The following is an 18,839-nucleotide window of genomic DNA, read 5'->3' as shown; positions in this document are numbered from 1 at the left end:
CACATTTTGTCCTTTGTGTCAGATTTAAGATTAACATAAGCCAAAGTCGCACTCAAAGTCTGGCCTGTACGTGTTAACATATTTGTGTTCATGACTTTTCGGGAAGGTTAGTCCTGTGCAGGGTGTCAAACAGCTAGAGTGTAAGAGACTCGAATAAGAACACTTATGATGCAGCTGCATGTAATCTTTCTCTTCTTTGCCTTCTTTCCATCAGCCGCTCTGTCGCTCCACCCTTTGAGGTTGCGGACACAACTATCGCTTTGAATTCTGACTTTAGTTTTTGTATCTTAATAGACAGTCCCCACAATCCTGTCATCTAATTTTACTAGCACCCACTTGCCACTCAGATCCTGGCATCTGCCTCTGACCATCAGAAACACAGCACACATGGTTTCACGTGTAGTGACATTTTTCTTGGATCGGTCCAGTCCTTAATCCAGCCAGATGGATTTCTGCTGCGACTGCCAGACCACCAGTCAGGGTTTCTGCTCACTGCTGTGGATAGCACACACAACACCAATCACTTACTAAACCAACAGTGTGTACTCTGGTTAATGAATTTATCCATCTCCCCCGATCATGCTTTCATTCGTAGTGTCCTCCACACATCAGGACAATTGCTCAGACTCTGTATAAAGCAGTAGCCAAACCTCAAATAGCAAAGGTTCAGTATGCTTAAAACCTACTAGTTTGTACAACATAAACTGTTGAAAAGTAAGCTTGCAGTCATAGGGACTATTATAGTTATGTGAAACAGGACCTTTCTTTTCAAACCTCACCAGTTAATGCATAAAGTGGACCTGATTATTGGATTGTCTGTTTCGTTCATTATGCTGCTTAGCGGGTTTTCATATAAAAACAAGTTTAAAAAGAAATTGAAAGATAAAAACACAGGATCAAACGAACCCCAGAGTGATTATAAGGCCACACATTATTATATACACACCACACACTAGGGGTGGGTGATAGAAACGATATACGATAGAAACGATATAAATTTGGCCAACGATGGAGATTTTGACTATAAAGCTCTATCGCGATAGTGCATGTTGATGATGTCACCAAGCTGCGCATCGCAGCGGCTACAACCATTATCATCTGCAAATTATGGCGACAGTCATAGCAAAGAGATGAAGCACTTTTGAAATATGGGGAAAGCCAAAAACTGCGCTTCCTCCACTTCCGTAACATTGATTCATTAATGTTGAATTCTCTCGCAGCTGTTCTATTCCCATGTTGTTGCAGTATATTAATAACTAACCTCGTATTGTGGATGAATAATCTCAGTTGTTCTCCTGACTGAAGTTTGGCCCGTGTATAGCATCCTGCTATGCGATTGCATTTGTCCCTGACCACCAGAATCCCTCACGTTAACTTTTATCGAGTGGAAAAAAAGTTGGCGTTCATCCTCCAGCTTCACTGTGCTAATGTTATGCTAACATAGCTGTGTGCTAGCAATCACGTAGCACAACATTATATACCAGGGGCCTGTTCTTCGTACGTCGCTTACTACATCCAAGATCAAATGACACATCCAAGATCAAATCATCGCGCTAACCGTGAGCTCGCTAATCCGGTTCCCCGAACACACCTGCTGTTGACGATTACTACAGCTGGATGAAGTAATGCGCGATCACTGGGTGTCGTAAAAGGGGCTACGCATCGATAGCAGAAACAGTGATCGGCAACCCGCTGATTGGTCGGCGAAAATGTCGAAGGGGCGTGCTCGGTATTTTCCGGCAGCAGAGCAAGAACTCATGAGTGAGGGATTTCAGGAGTTTCAGAGTTTAATTAAAACGCAAGAGAACACTGCAAAGGCTGCAAAAGCAAGGAGAGAGGGCTGGCAGAAAGTTGCTGACAAATCAAACTCGTAGGTAATTTAATAATAATAATAATAATGGATTGGGTTTATATAGCGCTCTCCAAGGCACCCAAAGCGCTTTACGATACCACTATTCATTCACTCCCACATTCACACACTGGTGGAGGCAGCTACGGTTGTAGCCAGGCTGCCATATCGCGCCATCGGCCCCTCTGGCCAACACCAGTAGGCGGTAGGGTAGATCTATCATATGACACTATATTGTCCAATATCATATGGCATTATATTATATCATAATATGTTATATTATATCCCCTTTCACATTAGAGCCACAACAGGACCCACAAGAACATGGGAACAAGTAAAAGTGGAATACAGGAGTATTCTACAGAATGGTAATATTTATCTCTTAGATTGCTTTTCGTCTCTTGGCAAGGTAATACTGGCCTGTAATACTCTGTTAGTTTGTTCATAACAGCAACCAAGAAAAGGGCAGAGGAAAAAAAGACAGGTGGTGGTCCTGCACCCCCTCGTCAACAAGTTGGTTAAGTAAATAATACCCTCACGGGAATATCGATATCTCTCAATGAGCACACTGTCGCGCTGAGCTAAAGGATCCTGTCTATCCCGCAATATACGCTGAATTCTGAGGACTCTCCTTATCAATCTTGCACCTTCCGCAATGGGTTGCTCGCGTATACGGACAGGCTTCCCAAATCCACCTTCGCTTTTATAGCCGTGGTCTCTCATCTTGATTACACGAAGTAATTTACAATTACTACTCTGAAATATGAATTACATCTGTACTAATCACATACATGTAATAGAATGTTAATAGTTCATTTCCCTTTTTTAGGAAATGACCTGTATGTATCTGTGTGACATCAATACAAGGATCAAGTGCTGCATTATCTTTAGTTACATTGATGTTATTTATTTATGGTGAAACAGTGGTGGAATATCGCTGTTGCTTTCGTATAAATGAAGCGGACATACCTGCGTGGCCGCGATCTAATCCTGTTTACATAAAGTAAACCTGCTCCCGAGCAGGTTTACGCTTACGGCTCTGTTGCTATGACAGCAAGTCCCGGATGAGCTTCGGGGAACCGAACGATCCAGGATCACGCGAAATCGTCAACAATCTAATCCAGCTAACTTACTTAGCGAGGTACGAAGAACGGGCCCCAGGTAGTCCAACTTCAGTAACCCTGCAAACGCCACTGCTGTTTAGTTTTCTGTCTTCATTTATGTCTGAAGTGACAGCAGAGCTGTACGTTTTACTTAGTTTCAAAAATTTCTGTCAGAACATGGTATGAAATGTTTAGGTGTAAACTAGCGAGCTAACTTCCTGTTAACTTCTAACTCTGTTAAATTTAATAAATTCTGTTTTCATGGATGCCTGGATGTTAAACTTAATTGTTACACCTGGTAAAGCAGCAACGCTGATAATTTTATTAAAGATGAAAGAATTTAGACTGTTTTTAACTCTGTGTTCGTTTGACTTTGGGACCTGAAATGGACGGAGTTTTGGACCCAGATTACTCCGCGAAGCTCCTCACTACGGCAGCCGTAATGCTCTGACAATCCATCAAGCAGTGCGGCTTACCAAAGTTGCACTAAAACATTTTTTTTAACGGATTTCTGCACGCCAAAATCAGTTCGAGGTCAGTAAGCACAACCAGAATTCATACGCACACTCTGGATTTTTGAGAAAATGAAAGGATTTTAGATGTGCCTTATAGTGTGGAAAATACGTTATACAGAAGAAAAGAATATATCGCGAAATGGATTTTAGGCCATATCGCCCAGCCCTTCCACACACATTATGTATTTATGGTATTCTTCAAGGCAAAGATTCAATTCGGTGATTAGTTGGAGTGACTGTCTGTTCACAAATATTAATGTGAGCAAAGGGAAAAAAAATCCTCCAATTATTTGCTCGCCTAAATCTGCTATTGTGCTGCAATATCAGTCTTTGCTACTCAGACTGTTGAATATCATATCAGGGGTTTTTTAAAGACACTTTTTGCCAAGACGGTGAGTTTTCAGAGTGAGAATAAAGTAAGTTGAATCTGAATCTGAATTGTGAGTTTGCTGTTTTACTCCCAGATTAGATCATAGGCTTTGTTGGATCATGTTAAAACTCAGTCTTGTTCCAGTGCTATCAGTAAAAACTGTTAAAGGTCTAGGTAGCGTGATCGATTTTGACTTTTATATGCAGCTCTTTCCAGTTTTCGTTTTTTGTGTGTGTGATTAATAATGATGGCACCTTTCACAGGTATGCATTTTGGCCTGGCCTGACCCAATTGCCTGCATATTTGGGCAAGCCTCTTTTCCATTGAAAGACATGATTTCCATTTGCCATAATGACAGAGTTATGGCATCACACCTGGTGCTCCACCCTCATTTGCTTACACATGGAAACACACAGACACTTGTGCAAGTCAGTCTGACGCACTAAACAAGAAACTTGGCCCAAACTAAGCAAACACATAAATTTCTTTGAAAAATTGGGTGGATTTCTTAGATGCCTTCCAAAGTAGGAAATCACCACCCAGTCCATTGTCTTCCTGTCTGCTGGGGCCTTCACTTTGCCCCACACCTTACAACCAAGTGAAAATTCAACCTTTTACTCAGTGTTGTGCGCACATATAAATACACACATTTGGTCTTTTTGGTTTTTTTCCTTATCCTGTTTCTGTTTGCATTGGGGAGAAAAAAGCCATCTATGGTATAATGCTACCATGTGGACCCGACAACAGAACACTGCCTGGATTTTTAGTTAGCAGGACGTGTCAGTGGTTTGGACATTTATCCAAATATACCGTTTATTTAAGTATTTACTAATTTACTACTAATTTATTTATTTGACCAGAACTTTGTTGTTAGGCTAGTTGCATTGTTACTATTTAAGTATGGTCAAATAAAATGTAGTGAACTTGTATTTTCCTCATTCCTACCTCTGAAAATACAAATTTAAACTGCTGATTTATTCTGTGTTCTGGGTTTAACTGACAGACTAGCTCAAGTTCTGCTTTACTTTCATTTAAATATTTATCCTGTTCACAGGACATAATTTCATTTACCTATGGAGAGTTTAGTCCACAATCACAATATTCTCCTGTTTTATCTGTCACTCACCTATGTGTCTTCAGCAAGTGAACTGCTCAGCTGTGAACCCATTGTGAGCTCAAGCTCTCATATTTGGACACTTTGTTCCCAGTAGAGTGCAGATGATGCCTTATTCATTCTATTTTGTACAAAGGTGGCAAAAGTACAGACATTCTGTACTTGAGTAGAAGTACAGATACTACTGTTAAAAAAATACTCCAGTAAAAGTTGAAGTACTCTATCAACTTCTTTAATTAATAATGTAATGGCTCAGTAGATTTTCTTAGTGTACAGGCTGGTGATCATCTGGGCTGCTGCTGAGGTTTACTGCTTTTTGTGGATGTACACAATGAATTCAACCAGATATCAGCAGATGTTTCATAAGTTTTTCTGGATGACTTCCATCGTCTACACTGACAGTACACTGTTATGCTGGCTTTTTTCTAGATGGTTTAATCTCTCTGGCTTGGCTTTAAAATTGAGCTTTCATTGTTCTGAAATTGAGTGGACAATCTGGCCTAAAGGTCATAACATGACAGTATGCAGTAAGATGGCCTTTATTTATCCCTGAGCAGTGATAAGCTTTGTAGATAACCCTGTCTTAAACCACTGTCAATAGCTCCTGTCATTACTGCCATCCAAGAGCAACCCCTAAGCCCAGCAGTTTGGTGATTAAAACTGTTAATGTGCCTACATCTATGGCTCAAATTAACCTAACATATAAAATCCTACAATATTGAAAATATAGCTAGTTACAAATAATAACAAACAATACAAATAAGGGCGATGGGAGCCCCAGCAAAAAGAAACAATAACAGGAATAAGACTACAAACCGTCAGATTCTGGCTTCTCCCCTAAGCTAATATCAGTAGGCTAAAGTATTAGAGTTACTTGTATAGGGCTGCTAGTAACTCCCACCTCAACTTGTTATTAATAAACAGAAACTGTAAAACCAGCAGAGGGATGATGCTGTTGGTGATGGAGATGAGGGAGGAAATAAGAGGGATCAAGACACCACTTACCAACCTCCATGCTATAGCTTCACTGGCTTTATACGGTTGCGAGTGAGCCTTCTGCAGCCACTCAGGTAGGAATACATCAGAGGAAAGAGCAGGTTGATGAGAATGGCAGACAATAGGAGGTTGATGCACGTGCTGGTGCACTGATGGTGCTCGTAACAAAAACAAACCTCCATGATGTGCTCCAAGTCAATCTTGGTGAGTAGCAAAGCCCTAATAACAAGGTCTCCTTTGCTCTCCTTACATTTATGCTTTGGGACTTTTTGAGGGTAATGTTTCATCTTCATTCTTAAGCTCTGTTAAGGCTTTAGTCCTCTGCTTTGCTGTAGAAGTGTTTGATGATTCAGCTCCACCCTACTCATGGCAAACTCTGTGGTCTTGGTTAACACAAGTCCTTGTAGTTAGGTTTAGCACTCACTATTCTGTGGCATGACTCTGGAGAGAACAGCATGCTGCTGCTTGTGCCATTAGGTTTTATTCTAGTCCTTTCTTCCTCTGCAGCATTATATTTATTTTATGATGATCACTTGGTGTATGATCTGCTATAGTTTGACGAAATAGCTATGTGGAATATTAAGTGTTGTGAATCCACCAAAAGATTCTGTAAGAGATTACTAAGGAATAGATCATCATACATCATGTTATTCTTATCTCCCAAACGGTTTGATGTATTAGGTTTTATTGGCTTTATCTGACGGCAGTAGTAGAATACTGCAGCTGCTTAGGGAATGATTGTTTGGTTGTAGAGCACACCCAGCAACCCAGAAAACCCGACCACATTTCACAGTTACTGCCCAAAGCATTACCCCAGAAGAAGTGATTATTATGCGATATTGGCCAGCTGGTGTCCTAGTATTGAGTGTATATGTCACGGTTTCCATGGTGACTATGTTTTGTTTTTTTTTCTTCTTTTTTTGTTTTTTTCATTTGCACGCAGTCACACAGATGGACAGGATCTTGGAAGCAGCCAGATGTATTGTCTTGGACAGATTAGAGCCGTGTCCATGTTGTGCTCTGAAATTAAACAAGGGCATTTGTGTTTGACTGTGAATCGAGTACAGTGAGAATAACAATAACCTTATATGAAAACACTGTTTTTGGTGAGCTGCAAATAAAAATGTGCATTTCTGTCTCTTCTAGAGAAAAACTGTTTCTGTGGCACCTGAAGCTCATATTTCCTCAGAGCAGTTCAGAGTTCACTCAGAGGAGGTGAGTAATCAAGTAATAATTACATTTCTTCAATAGTGTGTCATAAAAGTTTCTTCTAAACCTTTAGCGTTTAAGTGTGCCCTGAAACCAAAGTGTGTTGATATTGAATTGAAGTTGGGACCATTATTGATCCTTTATTTTCTCTTGCATTTGCCTCTCTATTAACGATGCCTATTTTTGTTGCAGGGTGTCTGACAAACAAACCTTGAAGCAGATCTTGACTTCTTATATTCACCCTACAGAGTCGGACCCTGTCACACGTCAGAAGTGAGCTTTCCCCCCCTCACATTTGAAAACAGAACATGTGTTTTTTTTGGTTCAGTTTGTTTTTAGAAGCTGAGGTATTTATTTGAAAAATGATGTAAAAGCTCTAAACGTTGCTTCAAGAAACTGAGTCTGTAAAAAGAAACCACTTCTAAGTGAAGGTTGAGACACTAACAGAGCCACACAGAAATTTGTCTGTAATTAAAGTTTCATCATTACAACAGGAAAACCAAGATGTTCATGTGTACATATTGTGTACACATTTAAAACTGTAGGATAATTAAATTCAGTTTTATTTATATAGCAACAACAATCACACCTTACAGCCAAGGGTTGTTTATCTTACAACAAGGTAAAGACCCTACAATAATATAGAGAAATCCACAGCAATCAGACCCTTTGAGCAAGCACTTGGTGCCAGTGGGAAGGAAAAACTGTTTTAACAGGAACAAACGTCTAGCAGAACCAGGCTTAAGGAGGGGGGGGGAGCCATCTGTCACAACCAGTTTGGAATAATGGGGGAGAAAGACAGGACAAATACACGCTGTGCAGGAGAGCCAGAGATGAATAACGTAGAGAGGGTGTCTATCTCCCAAAGCCAAACTGGGAGCTGGTTCCACAGAAGAGGTGCATGAAGGCTGCAGGCTGTGCCTCTTCTGTTCTACTTTTAAATACCCACAAGTTCAGGACCTTGTATGTGAGGAGAAGGATTTTAAATTTGATTCTGGATTTAATGGGGAGCAATTAAGAGAAGCCAGTGTGGGAGAAATATGCTCTCTCTGTCTGGACCCTATCAGTACTCCCTGTCAGTTGTCAAGGGACAACTTTGACAGTACTGAATTACAATAGCCCGGCCTAGTAGACAATTATTCGAGTAATCTAGTTCCCGTGAGCTGTTAGTACCTTTCCTTGCTTTGGAATGTGCTCCTAGATAAAACTTTGTCCTTGCTTTGTGGCAGTGTGGACAAGCAGCATTGATTCATTTGGGAATAGTACTAGTGACTTTCCGTCAAAGTGAAAACTATTTCTGTGATCTTGGGAGTAATTTCAGGTATGTGATCCCTTGTGTTTAGCGTTACTGATTTTTATAAATCTGCTAAAACTCCAGCTTTATCTTGCAGCAAAGCTGGAAATCATAAACTAATCCGTTTCATTCAGCAATAGAAATTCAGCTCACACCGATTTGTTTAGTTATTTTTTTAAACCCATGAATAAAAATAGAAAACATAACAATGTGATAATAGACCTAGAAGTTAACACCTCTTTGATGTATGGCTTGAAAGACCTCTAAGTTCGGGGATAATGACTGCTGCTCAGCCCTTTGTTTTCTGTTGAAAAGTTTTAATGAGCACTTTTTATTGTTGGCAGCGAGTTTGAAGTAGTGTTTTGTTCATAGATTCTCATAGTTGAGAAAGAGAGCGGAGAAAAGGAAGCCAAATGAATCATTCACAGTAATTATAGTTGAAATGTGGATGGTGGCATTCATACTTAATGGTTTAATGTCAAGTATCCAATTTGACCTGCTTCAAAATTGTAATGCATTGTATACAAGATTTTTGCATTGCCCAAAATTGTCTCGTAAACTGTCACATTAAGCGTCTGAATCAGCTACAGCAGAACAGCACAATAGAGTCTTGTGTTCAAATAGAACCATGGTTTTGACTTGTGGGTCTTAATACGCTGTAAAAGCTCTCCTGCTATAAATCATGCTTTTAAAACTGCTTTCACTATTTTCATTATTTTTTTGAACTCTGACAATACTTAATACCTATTTTGATCTACAAAAACTATCATTACTTGTCTTGTACAATGGACCCTGGGTGGATGATGTAAACTGGTTGCACTGCAGAGCTACCATTACAAAGTTGCTATTTCTGGGCCTTTATATTAACTGTTAAAAAACACACACACACACACACACACACACACACACACACACACACACACACACACACACACACTACTGTTTTTGTTTGTGATTTCCAGGTGAAAGAAAACAAAGGAAATGATATTAGTCTTTTAAAAATGTCCTGATGATCAGAAAAAAAGACAAGAATTGGGCTGTAGTTTTGGTGGACATAGACAGCTTCTAAAAGTTGACTAAAGGAGCTCAAAAATGATCCTAGCAATGAGCTAAAATGAGGATGATTAAAACCAAATGGTTTGCTTACAGTTTTTGTCCCACATGGAGTCTAAACATCTTTGGGTAATGAGTGAATATCGATTTCCTTTTAGACTGCTTATGAAAAGGGAACCGGTGGTCACCACCGTCATCACCTAGGTACATGAGCCTGCTACTTCAGTCAGCTCAGCAATCCAGATAATTTAGACCGACTGCAGCAGAATGTGCTGTTTTCTCGCTGTCTTCATTTTGATGTGCAATTGAGGTTCATGTTTTACTCCTCAACAACATTGGGGCCATTCCAACCATCTGACAACAGTGACAGCCTGGTGGTAAAATGACTTTCTTCAAATTTTAGAAAACCTTAGACACACTGTGTTTTAAATGGCAAATTTAAACTGCTGATGATAAAGTTAATATAAGCTTTACGTTTTTGTGTAGTCAGGGTTCAGTTCTAGTAGTAAACCCTCATAACCTTAATGAAACTGAAAGCCTTGGGAGGCTCATGTTCAATAAAAGATTTTGATAGCTACAGTTCACCGTTCCACAGGAAGTTTCATAAATATTACTGTATCTAATTAAAGTTATCTGTAGAATGTGAATGAGATGGGTTGCCTGTAACACTGGTGATTTCTGCTACTGTGCTTTGTCACAGCTATGCTCATGTTTCTCAGAGTGGATAGATTGTCAGCTTTTAATAAGTTGAATTTATCTCCCTGCACACAGAAGCTGTTTTTCAAGAGGTAATCTTCTGTGCTGATCTTTGTTATCGATCAGCTCAGTACAGTTCAGTAACACAGGATGTGGTCGGGGTCTCCGCACGTTGATATACATTTGCTCTTTTTTTTCCCATTTCCCAAGCTCTTGTTTCTCCCATCCTGAACAGTAGTCTTTGAACAAGGCAGCTTCTTAGATTGCACTATTTCTTATCTGAACCTCTTACAGAGCAGTGATTTGACTCCTCTGACCTAAGCTTTATACTGATAACAGCGATCAGTGCCTTACTGCAAAATCCACATCAAGAGCATTGTGTAGAGGTGTACAGCTCTTTAAATAGAGACGTGACATAGTCTTTGCCAATCTTTTATACACAGGCTCTTTCTAGTTTCAAGCCAGTGAGGTTTCAACTCTGCATGTTCCATTGGCCAGCTGTTCGCAGCAGGCTCAGGTGCTGTGGTTGACAGTACATACAGTGATTTAATTTGCATAGGAACCTCAGTGGGAGCCTATACATATGTCAGTCAGTATACCAGTGTACATTTGGATCACTGCTGTGCCGCGCTCAGTCAATGAGCTCTTTGTGTTTTGACCCTTTTCGTCACTACCTTAAAGCTAGTCACTGTGGCCATATGTTTAGTTCTTGGTGTTAATGTGAGTTTGTTTTTCAGGTTGAAGATGTATGTGCAAGCTCTGTTTGATCATGTCAAAGTCTTCATGAAAGTGGAGGGAAGAAAGGCTAACTCTGTCAGGTGAGATGCTCTTTCACTCCATCCCTAGCATCTCCCTCTGTATCTCCTCTCTCTCTACATCCATGATTCTTCACTGTGGCCCTTTACTTTCTTCGTCACCTCTCTTGCGCACTCTGTTGTTTTTGATTGATTGATCTAAGATATTCAGACTCTTCTATCTTTACTATCTTTCTTTCCTGCATCTTCATCTTTGCCTCCTATGTCATTCATGCAGATGTATTCTGCTTTGCTTTTGAGGGAAGCAAGACAGAATCTCTGGGAGAAATTCACCTGGTATCACAGAAACTCATGTCGAGGGGAGTTAACAACACAGTGATGGCACGGCAGGCATGCTGAAAACAGTCCATGAGAAAACAACCTAAAGTGTCACACTGGGCAAATTTAAATCTGGTCAGGGGTTTTTGATCTTTACCCCTAAGCTGTAAAAGGCTGATGGTGTAATGTTGTCACCCTGCCAGGTGAGCGAGCGGGCGCGCACAGCTAAGTTTGTGAAAGTGATACCTCGAGAACAAGACGACGTAGGAGCTTCATATCGATACCATAGGTGTATATACTACTGTAGGACGAGGCTATGGGATAGCACTGGTGGTTGTTAGTATTTTAGAAGTCCTCAGCATCTTTTGATCACAGCTTGCATGTGGTGATAATTTTCTTTTTACATCTGTGAATTAGCTAAGTTATTTAAAAATTTGACATTTGCTTCTTAGACTTGGGCTCTCTCCACTTTGCATACCTTTTGTTTTGTATGCGCCTTCTTTTTTTCTTTTTTTTTTAAAATTGTGCATTCATTTTTTTGAACGGGTCAGGGAGAGGTGATGGTAGCACCCATCTGCCTCGCCTACTTTTAGGCTCTTTGGCAGCCTTCCGTTTCTACTTAGTGACAAAGTGAATGATGATCCTTGGTGCTCATTATATTTGCCCCCTGGCTGAGATGAGACATAAAACTTCCCATCCTTCATTCTTGTCTCACACACACACACACCATCATTTTGCTTTGCAGCAGCAGGTTTAGCTGCACACTTCTTCTCAGGAGATAAATTAAATTTTATAAAAGCATATAGAGGGATAAGAGATTTACCAAGACCCTTACCTTTTTATCCTTAATGCATAGTTTTAAATTCTTCTCATCTCTGAGGCCACAAATATGAACCTTGTACAAGCTAGTGTATTACAATAAGTTCATAAAGGCAGTAAGTTTCCAGCCATTACAAATTTCTATAAAGTGTAGCACAGTATAGTATAGTCTACTAGTCACTTTGTTATATACCTATAAACCACGCTAAAATTCATACTCGTGTCCTACCTTAATGTTATTTAAACCTAATACAGAGAGCAGGGACAGCAACAAGCATCTATAATAACAACAAGGGAAAGTCAGTGCTCTGCAGCCATCAGAGCTCTGACTTGCTCAGGCATGGACTCTGAATCCTTTATCAGCAGCTCATACTTGAAGCCTTGTAAGACGATAGTCAGGGTCCGTATGGATTGCACATGGTTTTCTAGCACATGATTCAAGAGCTTTATTAAAGTGAAAGCTTGGGAATTGGGAACCTTTTTTGCATTCTTTAAACCATTCCTGAAGTACTTCTGGAGTGTTGCAGGGTACATTATCAAATTCACCCTGTATGTTTTATCTGTAAGCATAAAGCATCATAGTTCTAATAAAATATTGATACACTTTTTATGAATGGCAGTGACACAGAAGATGATGGTGGAGTTTTGCCGAGAGCTTTAATAATCATGTTGACGTGTTTCTTACTTTAAAGCTGAGGTGGATGTTAGAAACATAAAAGTAAATTCAAAAGGAAGTTTTTAGAGAACAAATTAGAGATGGAGCTGTGCTTTCTAGAAGTGTGACTAATGTGTGCGTCGTAACTTTGTTCATTTAAAACCTTTCTTTCTTTACAATGATGCTTCAAATTGCACTTGTTATGTTACAGCATCAACACATTGTAATGTTCCATTTAACATTACTTTATTACATATTTGCATAAATGTATCCAGTGTCGTTGTATCAAAAGTCAGTTTTTTGTTTTTTTCCCCCCTAAGGCTGTTCTGTTTAGATGGGCGGGGCACATCATATGAGGTGATCATGTCAAGGTGGAAATAATAGCACAGGAATTTCCTGTTAAGATTTCGTTTTTATATAAATGAATCACTACTTTTGTCATTTTTGGCAGAAGATCATTTCTTTCAAAAGGTCTTATACGTGACTTTTAACAGCGTTTGGCCTGATACACATTTAGTAGTCGTTAGTAATGAGTAACTGAGCAGCATGAACAAATCAATCTATTTGACATTCTCTCCTCAGTATCTGCCAGAACAGTGTTTTAAGTGTCTGTTAATTCAGAGTACAATTTTTAGTTTTGAATCCAAATGAATAGAAGAGGGTAAAATTCTATATTTTTTAGGGTAATAATCTTATTAACTATGTACGGTTCTGCATCTCAGTCTTGTGTCAACAGGTTCTACTTTAATGAGAAGAGAGGCCCTATCTGCGCTTGTATCTTGTTCAAGAGGTTCCAAATCCGGTCGGATTATTTCAACCACAAATAAGCCTCTACTTTCTGAATAATGCAGACTTGGTGGAAAACCCCTAATTTTACAGTGTTATTAATGTTAAGAAGTCATGGATAGAAGTAGTCATGGCTTCTTAGTGGTCATTTGCCACGTCTAACACAAAAGGTATGACTGCGTGTTTTTTGTTGTCTACTGGAATATCAATCACCTCCAATAAAGGAGTTCTTGTGCTAAAATAAGTGGCGCTTGTATAGCCCACATCCTTACTGGAAAGGTGAGCATGTGCATCAAGGGAACCATTCACACATTTCTGATGTTTGTTTATGGGGTTGTTGTTTTTTTTTTGTGTTTATTTTTTTTTAGTCATTCCTCCCATGTGATCCTGGGGAATGCCCTCTCCTCTTTTCCCTTACCACTGCCTTTCCTCTCAGTCTGCCAGACGGAGAGGGATGCATCCTTGATGTCTAAAATGGAGACGCTCTTTTTACAAAGCGAACCGTATTTTTCTGCTTTCTGGGTTTTTTAGTTTATTTTAGTTTTTTTAACCAGTGTTGTGCTGTTGCCTTAAGGCAGTGATGTTCCTGTCCTGTTGAAGCTGTTCTTTTTCTCACATATTTGTGGCTAGTGCTTTCCTTAGTCCCCTGGAGCTTTTCTATCTGCTCTCCCTCGGCTTGCCCTAATGCTACGTTCAAGTATGTTTCTGCACAGCAGATGCTTACCTCAGGTCTCCTGCTGGTTGCTGAACAGCAAGGCATTTCTAAGGTATTCATTAGGTAATAATGACATTTTTCTTCTTTCAAGTGACTTCAGCTTTTACACAAACACACAGTGTGAAATAGTGTTTGTTAAAAAGCACTGTTTGACTATCTTCAGTTGTCACTTTTGGTAAAATTTGCTGTAATTTTTGTTTGGGAGAACATGGGCAGACACATGGTGCTTGAAGGTCTGCACTGAAACAGTTTTGTGTTACTTTTTAAACTGAACCTCTGTAGTGCAAACTTTTCCAAACCTGGCTTAAGAGGAGTTACACCCTGAAATTAAGGAATAAAGGTGCAATTAAGTGTATGAAGTGTGGACAGGGATGGTTGCCTAGGACACTGGCTGACCTGTACTGAATGTGGACATCAAGGTAGAGCTATTAGTCAGAGTTAACAGCCATAAGACTTTATGCAGTTCTGACAAAGACTTACTCTCAAAATACAATCTAATTATGAATGTGAATGTGTAGGCAAAATATGAATTATGTTTGTCTTTTTTTATGCCAAAGCAACATTACAAAAAAAGCCATTAAAACAGCTTTTTAAAATTGTGTTTTGGTGTTATAGCCCAAAAAGAAAGAGCCTGATTTGCACATCTTAGTTTTACAGATGGAGGTCACTAACATTTTTTTTCACTTCTTTCTCTTTTTTTTTTTTTTTTTTTTTTTAACCCCACTAGTTTTGCATTTGGCTAAAGTCAATGTCACTATTGTTAGCATGAGGCAAGGCCCTACAGAGGTTGTACAGGTAGTCCAAATCCTCCAGGATGGCACATTAACATGTGCCTTTGCCAGAAGATTTGCTGTCTCCCACCACAGGACTCGTCTCCACTCTTTTGTCCTTGAAATCCTTGGACCCATTTTCAGACCCTGTGCTGGTGCGGTGGGTCCTGGGTTCTTCCTGGTGCACAATACTTCCCTATCTCATGTTGTGAGAATATGCAGGTAGTAGTGTTGTGCAAATTGCTACTGAAATATCGATTCTTGCAGTGCCAGAAATGTATGTTCTAGAATCAAATGTCATATTGAAATATCGATATTTTAGTGATTTCAGGTAAACTTGTAGTTCATGATTAACAGGAACACAATGGAAAGTAACTATATTATTGAAATTGTCTGAATGATTGTTAGGAACTACTTCTTCCGCCTGTCATAGTGATATACAAAATATGGCTGTATAAATGCATCAGTGGGCGCACTCACTCAGTTGAGGATCATAGGCAGAGTCACAAACAGGTGTGTGACAAATGTGGCAAGGCCACAAACCTTGTTAAACACAAACAATTAAACAATTAAATTGTGACACAAAATATGATGATGAGGTGAACCGAAGTAGGACGGGAAGGACAGGTGCTGCACGCTGAGTCCTTTGGTGCAGGAGAAAATGTGGAGCTGTTGGCAACGTGTAGTGCTTCTGAATTTTGGAAAGTGACTGACTTCTAGGCTTATTTTTGTGTCTATGTTTAAATGATGTCAATTCAATGCTTTGTTTAAATTGTAGAGCACTTAAAGTGGAATATGGAGACCAGGTGTCTTAAAAATATACAACGTACTTGCTGTATTTTTTTTTTACTGAGTGCTATTTTTGAGCTATTTTTTTAGCAGTGTATTTCCGGGAAACCATTGGGGGGAAAAAAAATCATTCATCTCTAAGATAAGAGATTTATCATCAGAGGTGGAGTTGATGGAGTTCGGCTTGTGCTGATCTGTTGTGTGATTTCAACATAGTTTGGTTTCCATGTCTGATCTGATGACGCCTTCTGTATTTTATACCATTTCCATAGGTTATTTTTAGGTCAAATCAGCAATGTGGTGGAACAGCTGCAACTTTTACTTGCATTCACATTTTCTTTTCTGAGTGCCTACTTTTTAGCAGTTAACAAAAATGAAAGGGGACATTGTCATTGCGTGAGGAAAAATAACTGAGGTCAAAAATTTTTGGAGGAATCCCGGAAACCTTCTTCAGCCAGCCGCACCCTGTGAGTCAATATCAGTTCAAACAATAAGATTGTCTTAACAATTAACAGCAGTGTTATTCTGTAGAACGCTTGTGCAACTGGACTTGTGTAATTGTATGTTTGCAATAGATTTATATCTTAATCTAATAGTTTTCAACATCACAGTACAGAGATCGTTCCCATTTAAAACCTCCAGTTTCATATTGCGATGGCCGTCCATCCCCAAAACAGCTCAATCTTGCGCGTGATCTTGCAATGCCTCGAGCTCTTTGTCATGTTCCTAAAGACTTTCTCCAGTTTATTTTGTTGTGTTGTTCTGCCAGGTAAGGCAACAACTTTTGGGTGTTCGGTGTGTTTCCCAGAGTTCAAATCCACATGAATACCAGGCCCGAAGGGTTCCAGCTAGAGATTAGCAGTGTGACGGAGTGGTCAGTGTTGCTTGACTCATCTGTTGTTGGTTTTAATGTTGTGGCTGATTGGTGTATGTATTCAGTGGTCATATTTGCAGTTTCTCTATGTCCTTCCCATTTTACACGGCTGTCTCTTTGCTGATGGGACTCGGCAGCAGAAGGAAAACAATGGGAACCTCCCTGGAGAGAACATCAGTGTGTCCTCTGTTCATTCACAAGAACATTATATAGAGACCAGATGTGTGCACGCTCTTGGCTGAGCCACCCGGTCTTGATCTTCAAAAATATCCAGGATTTAACACTGCAGGGAGCCACTCTCTCTGTTTGCCAGCTACCCCTCTTAAATGGTTGTTTACCAACATGTATGTTTTAATTTAGCCCCCCCCCCCCGAGAAAAAAAGTAAAAAACATCCGTTAAGAGTAATCTCTTTATCAGTAACACATAAAAATGAATGACATGGAAACAGTAGATATTTGGCGTGCACATCAAAGTGGATGCAGTCATTGTAAGTATGCTACTTTCTTGCACATTGTGGCTTTTCACACTGGATTCTCCTTTTGATCTGAAACGTCACTTTGTTTTACTTCAGGAAAAAATGTGCTGTGGCTGTTAATATGTAAAATAATGTGTAGTAGTAGTAGTAATAATAATCTCCATTAATGACCTGTAAACGTCACATTATAGCAGAGTGTTTTGATCGGTGCGCGTAGTGGGTGGATACCTGGGTGGATCTAATTTTCATGTGATTTTTCCAAAACAAACAATGGCTTAAGTCAGTTACGGTTCGATAGTACACATGTGATGTCTTGTGTTTTGGTGACAGCAACCTAAGCTGGCTCTGTGTTGCTAGCTCATGTCTCCAAGAATCCAGTCAACTATTCAGATCGGTGATTTATGACAATCTCTAATGTGCCACAGGTCTACTTTAAGACAAAGCTAGGCTGATGTCATGAAGTGCAAATAGTTAAAGGAGCAGTAAGAAAGCTGTGCTTGAGAGATGTCGTCGACTCTCAACTAAAGTCAGTTTCCATTCCACGAGACAGGCACTGAGCAGGATCTCGTTTTTCTGCCAAGCCATGACTCAAATCTCTATCAATCCTTTAATGAGCGTCAGCAGTCACTGTGCCTCGGGCGACAAGAGAAATAAAGAGCTGCAGTTGCCGGTTTAGGAGGTCCAACAGTAGTGATGTGACTTTATTTTTGCATGACATCTCTTTGTTATAAACACTCATTTGGTCTCTTTTGTGCTTTCATTTGATTTAAAATAGGTATCATGAGTTGGACATTGAGAAGAGCCTGAGGGATAACCTGAGCTACAAAACACTGATTGAATATCCTGTGCTGCATGTTGTACTCAAAGATCACTGGAAGGACTATCCACTGAAAGGACCAGGTAAAAAAACAAACACACCCACCCTAATCTCAGCCCTTTTTCTCATCTCATCTAACTTTCTGTTATTTTCCCCTGCATGCATGCTTTTCTGCTGATTTCCAAACAGCTTTCAGTAACTAAACAACAGGATGAATATATAATGAGTTCAAATACTATGTAGCCCCCAAACGCCAATCTCTCTCCACTCCCCCGATTCCAGCAGCATTGTATCATGTCCTGGTTTCTCCAGCTGAGGCTTTAAGACTTTGTTCCCTTATTTTTCACTATGGCAACATGCTACCCAAAAGGAAATGAGCGTGCTCTGTTCAACATCACTTACACCACCTTAACCTCAACTGCAATTGTGGCCAGAAAGAGGATCAAACATGGCTTATTGCTGAAGATTGACCTCATAAGCTGTGAAGTGAGAATAGACGAGAAAACAGGAGATGAGTCCGTGCTTCTTCTCACCTCTGCGTCACTTTCCACTACTGCTGGGTTTTCAGTGTCGAGAACCATCAGTCGCGTCAAAACAGGACAGCGTGTCACGAAAAGCACGCTCATCCGTTTGGTTCCTGTGAGATGTGCATAGTTCGATCCAGCTGTGGTTATCGCAGTACTTTCGGTATGATCACAAAAGACCACACAAACACAGTATCACAGTTACTGTCAGAGCCAGACTAGCCGAATGGCGAATGAGATCATTTTTAGTCTGAGTGTGTGCGTGTGTGTGTTTTTAGTGATAAGGCCTCGGTACCACGCTGTTTTCCTATAAGGTTAGCTGTAGAAACACACTGATGATTA

At 39.9% G+C, this 18,839-nt stretch overlaps 1 protein-coding gene across 4 annotated transcripts in view; it reads left to right on the top strand.

Moving 5' to 3' along the window:
- Positions 1–18,839, top strand: part of znhit6 (zinc finger HIT-type containing 6) — a 41,402-nt gene that overhangs the window by 20,074 nt on the left and 2,489 nt on the right. For 3 of the 4 annotated variants that reach the window (XM_042220669.1, XM_005923912.3, XM_005923913.3), the window contains 4 exons: positions 7,094–7,162; positions 7,349–7,429; positions 10,937–11,017; positions 17,932–18,056. In XM_042220669.1, the coding sequence (XP_042076603.1) occupies positions 7,094–7,162; positions 7,349–7,429; positions 10,937–11,017; positions 17,932–18,056 (356 nt within the window). The remainder of the gene's footprint in view (positions 1–7,093; positions 7,163–7,348; positions 7,430–10,936; positions 11,018–17,931; positions 18,057–18,839) is intronic. The other variant, XM_042220668.1, reaches the window with a different exon arrangement.

This window comes from Haplochromis burtoni, unplaced genomic scaffold, assembly GCF_018398535.1.
Source record: "Haplochromis burtoni strain Fernald_Lab_line unplaced genomic scaffold, NCSU_Asbu1 Contig_53, whole genome shotgun sequence".
Taxonomy (NCBI): domain Eukaryota; kingdom Metazoa; phylum Chordata; class Actinopteri; order Cichliformes; family Cichlidae; genus Haplochromis; species Haplochromis burtoni.
This window is presented reverse-complemented; position numbering and strand designations above follow the sequence as displayed.